Genomic DNA, 12,558 nt, shown 5'->3' with positions numbered 1-12,558 from the left:
ATATATACATATCAGACATTCCCAAAACCCAGATACAGATTTTGGATACAGTGCAAAAGTATTATTGGGGAAAATATGATAAAAACAATTAGTGACACAGTTACCTCAAAATAAACCAGGCTGAAAACATAATTAGTTAGCAAAGCAGGTTCAGGATAAAGCGAGAAAAGGTTACATTCAAATGAAATATCAGCTAGTTATTACCTGATGATTGCTCATCATTAGAATATCGCTTAATGAGTTCCAAACTTGAAGCGTTTCCAGCAGAGTTATTAGCCCCAACGATACTAGGAATGTTAGTAGTTTGGGCCATGCAATTCGGGCAATAGCCTTTATTTGAAGCGGGTATGCACTTGTAATGATACATTTCACTGCAAGAGTTACATACTTCTAAGATCCCTGGAACAATTATAAAAAAATAAATAAAAATTATAACTTTTACTTATCATTATATTTTCAATTAGTTTCTCTAAATTATTAATACAACATACAGAATAGGAGAGGATATCAAGCGTTTTAGGAATGGCTTGGAATATGAAATTAGGAAGTTTGATTCTTTCACTTATTGCAGCTCACACTACATTTTATCACGGAAATGTGAATTTCTGATAGCATGTTTATGAATTATCTTTCGGAGAGGAAAGTGAGACAAGGGGTATTACTGCATGAATTTTACTACAATTTCAATATTAACTCAAACAATCACTGAACTTAAATTGAAATTACTATATCTAAAAGGAAGGTGGTCTTGGTGCGATCAAAGAAAAAACTAAAATATTAAACTATATATTATTTTTGAAACAGTTGAAACAAATATTTGTTATCATTGTCTAATTATTTTGTATTTTATTTTTACACCTTTTTATTTAATATTCTTTATTTACTTTTACTTATTATTTATTTACTTCTTTTACAATTACTGTTATTATATCCAATATTGTATTTACTATCTTAACTATATTTTCTTCAGTGTATATTATTAGTTATGTAATATATCACTCTATTTATACTTAGTCATTTCTGAATCTGAAAATTATTATAGTTATTATTATTATCATCATCATATTTCTATATCTTTCTTGTATTATTTTTCATTTTTTTGTCATATTTTTATAACTATTCCCTGTATACGTGATGTATTTGAAAAAGAAATATAACCGTTAAACTGCCGGCCACCTCCCCTCCACGCTTCCGATTTGTTGTTAATGTCTGTTAAACCTATCGCTTTGAACAGGTAGGTAGTCCTGATTTGTTCTTTGCTCATTTATTATAATAATTATTAATTTTATTTTTATTTATTCTTTCACAACTTTTATTTAATCTCAACTTTCTCCTTCATTTTCCGTATGTTAGTGTGTTTAAATTTTGGGTTCCCACATCTACTTTTCTGTCTTTTTTCGTTTTATATGCGTCTCCTGTACTTTTTTAACCGTATATTTTATGTAACTTTTTATTATTACCATTGTTACCTAATTTTTTATTCTTATCATTGTTTATTCAAGTTTATTTTATATTAAAACTATTTTATGTCTTCCTTCGTTTTATTTAAATATAATTTTCTTATCACTTAATTTTTTTACATAATATTTATCCTACCTTAATTTACCTTTTTGTATCTTATTGCTAGAATGTTCTTAGTTGTTTTTAGCCCTGATGAAGCCCTGCAAATTGGGGCAAAACGTCGGACATTAAATGGCTAAAAATTATTTTGTTCTTTTTGACAGCAACCCTGGCCATCTTTTTCATATTTTAAGTTATATGGTCAACTATATGTATATGTATATAATATATATAATATTAATTAAGCTATTCAATATGAACCAACGTTTCGCCCCACATTACAGGGCTTCATCAGGAATATAAAAAATACAAACACTAAAATAAGATAACAAAGTAAGAAAATAGATAACATGAAATAAAAGTAAACTGAGGGTTGACCAATTATGATTATAAATATATGAAAATTTATATAAAAATGAACAATGTAAAACGTGAAAATTTACAAAAAAAAAAAAAATTACAGTGAAAAGGATAAATAAACAAAAATTATAAAAAAGTATTGGGCATATAATGAAAATAAAAATAAAAAAACAAAACAGGAAGAGATATGATGGGGAGGGGAGTTTTGGCGGTTAACTAATACATTTCATTTGAAAGCAAAAAGATATAATATAATTTTAATGTAAAATTATTCTTTAATAATATAACTTTGTTCCTTATTATTTTCTTTTATTCATATTCCCCTTTTTCTGTCATTAAGTGGGTACTATATTTTAATATTTCTATTTTATCTACTTTTTATATTTTTTTATTTATTTTTCTTTTTATGATATATTTAATACTTTTTTGTGTTTCTAGTATATTTATACTTTTCACTGTAGTTTTTTTTTTGTAAATTTTCACGTTGTAAATCATAATTAACCACACCTCAGTTTACTTTTATTTCACATTACCTATTTTCTAACTTTATAACCTTACTTTAGTGTTTATATCTTCTCTAGCCCTGATGAACATAGGGGGAAAAGTTAGCTCATATTAAATAGTTTAATTACTATTTGAGACATACTGGAAGATCGCTGATTGACCGTGTATTAAGCGGAAGATGATCCGGGTGAGGTCAAAGAAAAACCCAAAAAGTTGTAAAACTTATTATTATGAGCAAACGTTTCACTCCATGTTGCAGGGCTTCATTTTTAATTTTTAAGCTTCTCTCATTTAAGGTTGTTACCTTTTTTTTGTTGTTTTTTCAGGCCTGATGAGGCCCTGAAATTCAGGTCGAAATGTTGGCAGAAATAAATAAGTTTAGTTTATTTGTGTATCTTTGCTGATCACACCCTTCCTCTCCTCTCCTCCCCCCTCTGACCATCTCCTCATAGAATTATACGAATACAATTTATTTCAAATTCTAGGAGTCAAGAGTTGATAACGTAGTTTTAAATCAATCATTTAAAAATTATGAACATGAAATGAGCTGGATGAGTTCATAAATTCTTGGATTGGATAATAGCAATAAATTAATGTTTCTAAAATAATCAAATATTACTTTATGTTTATCATCATACCTTCTTCATGACAGATGATGCAAGAATTAGTTTTTGTTGGCTTTTCATCCTCATCGTCATCAACAGGAGGTGATTCCACAATTACAGCATTGCTATTAGCCACGGGAGCTGGAGGTTTACGAGGTGTATAAGTTCGTTTTGGTTGAGGTTGGAAGTAATCGGAATATAGACTACTTTGTCCTGCGACACTCCTCCTCTTTCTTTCACAACGTTTCCTCTTGAGAACTTCACATTTCTCTTTGCTAACCAAACCTGGAAAAAAAAAAAAATTATGTATAGTCACCGTAACACTTAGAGATTTCTTACCCCCTACATGGCAAAAATTAAAAAACCGAAACCAAGTTATCACAAATAATTATTATTTAACATCATTAAACAGAAAAATTCAATGAACTTTTGAGTCGGATTTCAAAAATATGATCCACCATTTTTCAATTAAAAACAAACATTATATTGTTTGTACCAACTATTAAGGCTGCTAAGTTATCTTTATTAATATAAAGTTAATAAAATTGCATTTAAAATAAAATCTATTTTTATTTTTTGGATTGTGGACTTATTAGATGAACGAGAACTATTTTTATTGTTAAAGTAAGACAGTTAAACATTAACATTGGCAAGTTGGGTGGACTATTTGTTTACGCCTGTCTTTGTTTATGTCTCTTATATACTAATACAAGAATTTTGAATACAATTATAATCACTAATAAGTGAATTTTTATCAACATCAAGATGCAGAAACATCAAGTAAACACATTTTTGAGCCCACCAACACAAAAAAGTCAATTTAACAAAGTTTAGAGTTGTATCATTATTTTTCTGGATCAGTGATAAGTTCTTTTATTAATTATTGATGAATTCCTCATCTGGTAAACTAATAAGTAATTAAACTTAAAGTTGAATATTCGAGAAACTCCATAACATTCATTCAGGAAAAATTAGGTCTTGGATAAATAATTAAGTTAACATATTATGGTATAACTTTTCAATACATAAAAATATTTAAAACTATTCCCAAATTTGTAAAATAAAAAAAAAATTGCTTTAATCGAATTCTCGATTTTGAGGTATATGACTTTTGCTGCGTGAGTGATATGTCAAGAATTACTTTTAGAAAAGAACTCCTACCACTATGTGTGTGAGAATTAAATAGGCACCAGATTGAATCTAAAATAGGACTTACCAAAGAACCCTAGAAAAACTTCTTTTTCAATTTCATCAATTGTAACAGGCTCCTGATTAATAGATTTAGTTCTGAAAAAATAAAAAAATTATTATTCATACTGCAACATACAATGAACACGATTTAAATGATAAAATCTTAAATAAGTATTACATGACTAAAAATAAATTATTTTTAAAGGATATATGACATCAATGATTAAGGTATATTCAAAAACATTAGTATTGTGTGAGGAAATAATGTAATAATAATATAAAAACAAATTTTATAGGTTGTCTCCTCAAGAATGGCCTGAGGGCTGAAACTTCGGAGATGTTTTGAAATAAATAGTTGAGAGTAAAAGTGGATCAGTTGTTATTTGTGTTAATAACAAATTATTCATTTTTGAATTTAGATAAAAAACTGAAAGATAATCAGGTATCATGAAACTCAACAAATTAACCAACAATGACTAGTAGATACTTGCAAGGCATTGGATTAAGTAAATCATTAGGTTTCACTTCAATTATAATTCTCAATATTACTTCTTTAAATTATAAATTACGAAACTACCAATGAAAATAATAAATTATTTTATTTTGACAACAAAGTCAATAATAAGTCAAACAAACATCAAGATAAAAAACCATTGATTGAATGCCAGAACATTTTCTGAATAATGATAAAAAGGGAAAATTTACCTATTTACTGGTAATGTTGGTTTGCTATCTTGTCCGCTTGAATCATTAGCTACTTCCATGGTTTCTTCTAAAAAAATAATAAAATTAAGATAATTGCAAATGAACATAACTTAAATCATTAAATACAAAAATAAATGCTTACTTTTAACAGGATTGTTTTGGTCACATAATATTTTAATTTTAGTTTTTCCAAGCATTTTTGCTTCATATTTCCTCCCGTATCGGGTATCCATTCTTCTAGTAGGTGATTCGATAACATCATTTTCTTCAACAGGACTATTACTTCGTGAAGAAGAAACCTTAGATTTTAAATCACTTCCTGAACTGCTTGAAGAAGACTCTGGAGAATTACGTCCCTCTTCATTAGTTTCATTTTTATCGTTAGTATTAGTAGCTTTGACATTTTTAGATTTGAGTACCGATTGAAGTTTTTTTGGCTGTTGGATGAGTACAGAATTCTGACTTTCTTTTTTTCCTTTGTAAACGATTTTGATCTTCGAACCATCAACTGTGACATCAGATGCGTTTACTTTCTGATTACCAATATTGAGAAATTTATTCTTTTCAGTATTATCATAATTATTAACTCTGAGCAATGATTTCATAGCCTTTGGCCTCCAAGAGCTGATTTTCTTTTCATCACTGCTAGTCTTAACAACAGGTTTATAAACAGGAATGTTTTTGGGAGCTTCAGGGAAAAGTAAAAATTTTTTCATAACAGTAGATACAACTGGGCTATTAGGTTTTACATCATACTTTGCTGCAATTTCCTGACGAAACCGTGACATCAGTTCAGCCTGTGATAAAGAAATTGAAAAACAATAAGGAATCATCCATTGTATGATTTAAAGAAAGAAAATATTAAAACAATAACACGAACAATACAACCAGAATAAAAAACAAAGATAAAGATAGTATGATAAAACAAAAATAAGGCAGCATCACATTTAAAATATAAACATAAGAAAATTGTACTTAAGATTGAAAATCTTGATTTATTTTCCAAATAATATGTAATATAGATAATGAAACAACCTAACCTACAGGAATATGTGAAAATAGAAAAGTCAAGAACAACAATCAAAGAATATAATAATAATTACTAATAAAGGTTAAGAAAACTAACAAGTTAACAAAACTAATTTATGCATTCAATAAACTTATTAATAAGAACAGAAAACAAAGATAAAAGTGATAAATTAGATATTAATAAATGATGCATTGTCTCATAAATTGTAAAACAGAATAAGTTTGCTTGCATTAATCTTTTATTGCTGAAATAAAATTTTGGATAACAACAATCACAGAAGAGTCAAATATTGATTATGCAGACAAGGAAATCAAGCAATAATCCATATATATTCTTAAAGAAAAACAAATACTAGAATCTTGAAGTTATAATAGTAATAACAAAATAATAGTAGTTTAACTTCCTACAAGGAAATCTAATACAATCATTGAGTAATCAAAAGATAAAAGCATATTTAAGATCTGATAATATTAAATACTATCTCGACATAACCTAGGTTTCTTAAATATATAATTATGGATCATAAAACTCATGTCATTCTTGAAACTAAAAACTATAATGAGAAAAGAAACAAATAATCATCTTACCTGAGCCCGGCCCATGTTCAAAATCAAAAATTGAATAACATTGATATGCGTAGTTAGTTCATTATCCTGAAAAGAACAAAAAAATAACATGTATCAAACCTGAACTTATTAAATCCATAATACATGGACTTTTTTATTATAAATTAAGTAAAATTTGATTTACCAATGGAAAATTCTTCTTCCGGAGGACCAACATCTGCACATAAAAACAAAGGAAAAAAAACATTAGATATCACAAAAGTAAGGATACGATTAAAGAATATAAGAGGTGAGAAACCTTGTAATTGTAAATTTAAAAGTATACCATAAAAGGCTAATAAGCTATTAATAGACTTTATAGTTAATTCCAGTGGAGTAAATGCAAAAATATAACTTACATGATGATTTTGAATAGCTATTCTCAATTGATTCTGAACAGCAATAATTTTTTCATGAATAGGCTTCTCTACTTCTACTTCCATCTTCATAAGGAGAATTTATTTCTATGAAACTGCTCCCAATAAACAAAAGATCCTAAAAGGTCCTGACTTTACCTGACAGACGGAAGTTATATCAATGAATAGTTTCCTTCAAATTCATTGAATTCTACTGTGATGCGCTCTTGTGTCGCTTTTTAAAACTTAACGGAATGAAAAATTTTTATAACGGTCTTGAAAGAATCTTAAATACATTTATATCACAGGAAATTAATTATTTTAATTGTATTGATTGTTAACGTCAGTGTAAATAATATATCATAAAAAAATTAATAGAGTTCTGATATTTAAAACCTGTTTACATACAATATTTATTCCGTATCGTGATTTCAATTGGATATCTGTTGCTAAAGTATAAGATTTTACCGGTTTTTCAATTTGTTTTAAGCTATAAAAATCAGAAATGTTTTGTAATTTAGTAAGAGATAAATAAAATAAAAATGATAAGTTCATCCTTGAAATCAAGATGGTAGCGTTACCTCATGTTATTACCTAAGAAAGAGGTTACTCTTGTTTGAATACTATGTCTAAGAAAAGGAGTGCTACAACTGAGTTAAATAGTGATAATTGGGACGTTGATGATGAACCAGAAGAAGCAGGGACCTTCAAAGCTGTAGATCCTGATGTTCTGAAGAAAAGGGTTATCAAAGTTGCCAGGAGGAAATTTTCTAAAACCAATGTACTATTTTCTGCTTTACCTATGTTTGATGTTTAGTTTGTTTTCTCTCTAGTTATTACTATCATTAATCAAAATAATATTTTTATTTAATTATTATACGTTTTTCTTGTACTTTCAGAGATTAATTCCTTTTATTTATTTTATTTTGCAGCCAGAGCAGTCAAAATTGTTCTCAGGCTTTAGTGGTTTCTCTAAACCAAACACTGGTTCAACAACACCTGATGTGAAAAACACCTTTAGTTTCTTATCAAACTTAAACGGATCATCAAGTCAAACTGCTAGTCCTTCAGTTCCTTCAGCTATGCCATCACTTCTGTCATCATCAACTTCAACAGAGAGTAAGCCAGCTGATTCAAAACCTTCTAATGAAAATCTTCATGCGACCAAGATTAAGGTTTTGAATGAGTGCTTAGTGGAATGGATTTCGAAGTGGGTATCAAAAAACCCAACCTGTGTTTTAACTCCAGTATTTCGTGATTATGAGAAACATTTGGAAACTATTAAATCTGGAATAGATTGTCAGAAAGAAGAATCCAAACCTTCAGAAAAAGCTCCTGAATTAAAATTTAATTTCACTCCAGTATTTGGAAATAATCAAAAGCCCATTACAGATTCAAAACCTTCCGATTCTAAACCAGAAACTTTTAAGATGCCAGAATCATCTCCAAGCTTCAAAAATAGTAGTGGTTGGTTAAAAACAGGAATTGGATCATTAGGTGAAAATAGTTTGAACTCCAAGCCATTGTTCGGTTTTTCTAGGTAATGTATGCTGCAATAATTATAATAATTTTATTGACAGTTTTTATATGACTGCATAACAGTTGAATTAAATTTTATATTAATTTTAGCAAATCTTTGAATTTTCATTTTTGACCATATTGTGTGCATAGTTTTTACATTTATACTATTTTACAAAGTAGCTCCAACTTCAGACTCACTTATCTAGAATGCAACTTACAATTCAATATGGGTCTGACTTACACTGAAAACGATGTGTAGGGGAATCAGTTTATCCCTTTCGAGTGAGTGGAAGTTTACTGCTGTGATCTTATAAAGCAGTTATACTGATATTATTGGTAGGAATGTTGAGGTTTCCCACTGCTTTAGCTCGTTTTGTACACTAGTTCTTTTACATCTTTAGGTGTAACCCTTAAATTGTTTTTAAAAAATATGTTTTGGGTTGAGATTCTTCTATTATGTCTTCTTATTCTTTGTTAATAAAGAATTAATTAGTTTATTATTAAGAATTAATTTGTTGTTTTTGTTAATCAGGTTTGCATTGATTAACCATCTACATTTTTGTAGGAAGATAGTCCGAGTTAACTAACGTTTGCCCCACTTTGCAGGGCTAAATGAAATATATCTTGTTTACATTGTAAGAAGTGATAGAACACTAGAAAAAATGCCCCCCAAAAAAATATATAAAATAATAATTATCTTAAGTTAAGGAAGTATAAATATAGGTGGATAGGAAACTAATTACTAATAAATACAGCCAGGTGTGGTAGGATTGTGAATAAAGAACTAGAGTAATAAATTGTAGATCAATACTTATTAGAAATAGTTGTAAATATGGTAGAAAGGTTGGTGTAAATGGTAAACAGATAGGTGATGTAAATGTGGCAAAGGTAAAGTATAGTAACAAATAACAAGGAAATATTAAAAATAACAGATAAACCGTAAGGGAATACTTGATCCTGATTGAAAAAGGTTTAAGACTGAACCTACCTTTTTACCATATTTACAACTATTTCTAATAAGTGAAACAAAAATAGTTTACAACTATTTATTTTCCGACTTTTCGCCCCACTTTGCAGGGCTAAAAAGATACAAAATTTCTTTTGTAAAAGATATAAAATATCTTTTTAGCCCTGATGAAGCCCTGCAAAGTGGGGCGAACGTCGGAAAATAAATAGTTGTAAACTATTTTTGTTTCACTTTTGACCGCAACCTTGACCATCTTCTTATATATCAATTTTTACAGCCAACTATATGTACATATATTTCTAATAAGATTTGTTCTATAATTTATTACTCTAGTTCTTTATTTACACTTTTATTTATACTTCCTTAACTCAAACTAATTATTTTTATATAATCTTTTCAATTTCTTGAGACTAGTATTTATTGTTTAAATAAATCAATTAGTATCTCTGGTAAGTCTCAACACTATTATATCATCAACAATCCAACGTTTCAGCCGATTCGGTCATCTTCAAGGACAATCTTAAATATAAATTCACACCTCATATTCAATTCATTAAAAACATTTTACAGGCTATTCTGCTCAGGTTATTAATGACGAGTCAAATCACCCTATTTTGTCACAATTTTGTTAATTTTTAAAACTTTTAATTTTATATCATTCAACACAATCAACTATCTTATCAATAAAACTGTGTTAGGTGATCTAAAATCATAAATTTTAAAAATTAATGAAAGAGGGTGATTTGATTTGTTATTAACGACCTGGGCAGAATAGCCTGCAAAATTTTTTTTGTAAATTGGATGTGAGGTGTGAATTTATATTTAAGATTGTCTTTGGGGATGGGCGAATTGGGCGAAATGCTGAACTGTTGATGATATTATAAGGAGTGTCAAGACTTACCATAGATACCAATTGATTTATTTAAACTTGTTATTTTTTTTTTTATAAACAAATATTTTTTGTTTGCGTATTTGCGTCTTACTTTCTCCATATATATTTATTCTAACGACGTCCTGCAAAGTGGGGTGATATTGGCTAATATTAAATAGTTTTTTCTACAATCTACTTCATATGGTCAACAATCTTCTTCCAATATCTACATTTTCATTACAACATATTATTTCTTACTTATAGTTTTTTAGAACAATAATTAGCTATCTCTTTGGATGTATCTGTATATCTATCTTTTTCCTAGTGCTATATTTTTTTTGTTTATTTATCCCATTGTTTTCTTCAATCTGTAATAATTGTTCAAATTTATTTATTTTGCAGTGGTAAACCGTCATTTTTACAAAATATTGGAGCACCTAGTAGTAGTGAAAGCACTGCTAATCAAGACGAAGGTGATGATGAGGCCCCCATAGTCAATGATTTTAAACCTGTTACAGAAGACGATGCCCTTTATTCTCAGAGGTGTGATATTATTAAGTTGTTATAATTATTTTTACCAGGAGTGATATCCATATCCCCTTTGATAATCAGCAAAATCACTAAACTTTTCACAATTTCCCCAGTTTTTGATGATTTTGCCATTTTCTACTACAGTTAATGTTTTTGTTCTCATTTTCTACTTTTGTCAGATTTAGACATAATTAAACTTTTGAAAAATTATGAATTTAAACATTACAAAAACCTATTGATTGATTAAAAAAATATTGGTAATTGTTAAGAGTAATAACTCATTTGTAATAGAAGATTAGAAACTGAGCGGGTTCGACTTTCTTTTCTGCAAAGAGAGGTAGGAAGAATTTTATTACTAAATGTGGGAAGGTGAGGTTAAAACTGGAAATTCAAAGACAGAGTGCATGAGAAGAGCTACAAAGAAGTTTTGATCTGTACCAGAAGGAGGAAACGACGAAATAGGTTTTCAATACAAACAAAATTGACAAAGTCATTCTTTTTAAAATCAGTTAAGAAGCTTGGCATTGGTACAAAATTGGTTAGCTTTACCACAGGATATGTGGACTATAATTACCGATGAAAAATTGTTTTTTATAAGTATGGCCCTGACAAAGAATATTCTTTTGTAGAATGTTGTTCAACAAGTATAAATAATTGCCTTAAATGTCAAAATTGAGATGGGGGGGGGGTGATGATTTAGGGAGTAATAAAGGTATCTGGAAGTTACCTTTAGTTGCGGGTTTATCAACGGATGAATTGTGAGTCTACAACCATGGCTTGAATGTGCTTTTCTGAGTGGAGGTTATTATTTTTTACAAGACTGTCTCTTGTCATGTGTCTCAATATACTAAGGCTGATTAATTATTTTATTTATTCTTGTTTGAGAGTGGTTTAGTTTATTCTTAATTTAAAACAAATTTGATCCTTTTTTTTTTTTTCTCTCAACTTTATTCTTTACAACTTTTCCAATGTTTCGACCCTCAGGCCATTCTCAAGGATACCTTCATATTGATGTCATTTCCTTTTTCAAATCTTAAAAATGCAGGGTAATTGCCTTTGTCCCATATAACCTTTTCTAAATAATTTTTTCCGAGATTTAAATCTTTTATAAAACACTTTTTTTCCTCCTTCATTCACATTTGCAACTTAAAACAGAAGCTTTTTAACCAGAAGGTTCTGTTTTAAGTTGCAAATCGGACAAAGGCAATTAGCCTACATTTTTAAGATTTGAAAAAGGAAATTACATCAATATGAAGGTATCCTTGAGAATGGCCTGAGGGTTGAAACGTTGGAAAAGTTGTAAAGAATAAAGTTGAGAGAAAAAAAAAAAAAAGGATCAAATTTGTTTTAAATTAAGAATATACTAAGGCTGGTTTTTGGAAAATGATCCGTAAATGTTTTGGAGTGGCCACCATGTTCACCAGACCTAAACCCTATTGAAAATTATTAGCAACACCCCTCTAAGGAAGTTTACAGCTGCAGAGCTTTTCAAAGTGTGACGAGAAACTGGAAGAAAATTTAAACGGTAGAAAAAAAAAAGATTGTAAAACCTTATTTACTTAAACATCTCTGATTGTCAATGAATTTAAGATTACTGATGGTGGTAGAAAAAAAAAAACGAAGATACCATTAACTACTGATCTTCTGGCTTTTGAAAATCATTTTTTAAATAATATAATTTAGGAAGTGTGCTCTTTTATTTGACCATTATAACTTCAGTGAAGGAGCATATTTATAATTTTATTTAATTAA

General features: G+C 28.7%; 2 protein-coding genes across 2 annotated transcripts in view; one reads left to right on the top strand and one right to left on the bottom strand.

The window, feature by feature from the left end:
* LOC106683873 (uncharacterized) overlaps nt 1–7,227 on the bottom strand; it is a gene marked incomplete at its 3' end in the record, with an annotated part of 15,289 nt that extends 8,062 nt beyond the window's left edge. Inside the window, 8 exon segments of the mRNA XM_014425599.3 lie at nt 205–399; nt 3,063–3,314; nt 4,246–4,316; nt 4,926–4,992; nt 5,068–5,722; nt 6,543–6,608; nt 6,706–6,738; nt 6,920–7,227. Coding sequence (XP_014281085.1) covers nt 205–399; nt 3,063–3,314; nt 4,246–4,316; nt 4,926–4,992; nt 5,068–5,722; nt 6,543–6,608; nt 6,706–6,738; nt 6,920–7,009 — 1,429 coding nt within the window. The 5' untranslated portion in view covers nt 7,010–7,227.
* A 114-nt stretch (nt 7,228–7,341) lies between these two features.
* Nucleotides 7,342–12,558, top strand: part of Nup50 (nuclear pore complex protein Nup50) — a 7,121-nt gene continuing 1,904 nt past the window's right edge. The window contains exons 1-3 of the mRNA XM_014425589.3: nt 7,342–7,697; nt 7,849–8,456; nt 10,678–10,818. Of these exons, the coding sequence (XP_014281075.1) occupies nt 7,542–7,697; nt 7,849–8,456; nt 10,678–10,818 (905 nt within the window). The 5' untranslated portion in view covers nt 7,342–7,541. The remainder of the gene's footprint in view (nt 7,698–7,848; nt 8,457–10,677; nt 10,819–12,558) is intronic.

This window comes from Halyomorpha halys, unplaced genomic scaffold, assembly GCF_000696795.3.
Source record: "Halyomorpha halys isolate HHAL.00 unplaced genomic scaffold, Hhal_1.1 Scaffold28.1, whole genome shotgun sequence".
Lineage (NCBI taxonomy): Eukaryota > Metazoa > Arthropoda > Insecta > Hemiptera > Pentatomidae > Halyomorpha > Halyomorpha halys.
This window is presented reverse-complemented; position numbering and strand designations above follow the sequence as displayed.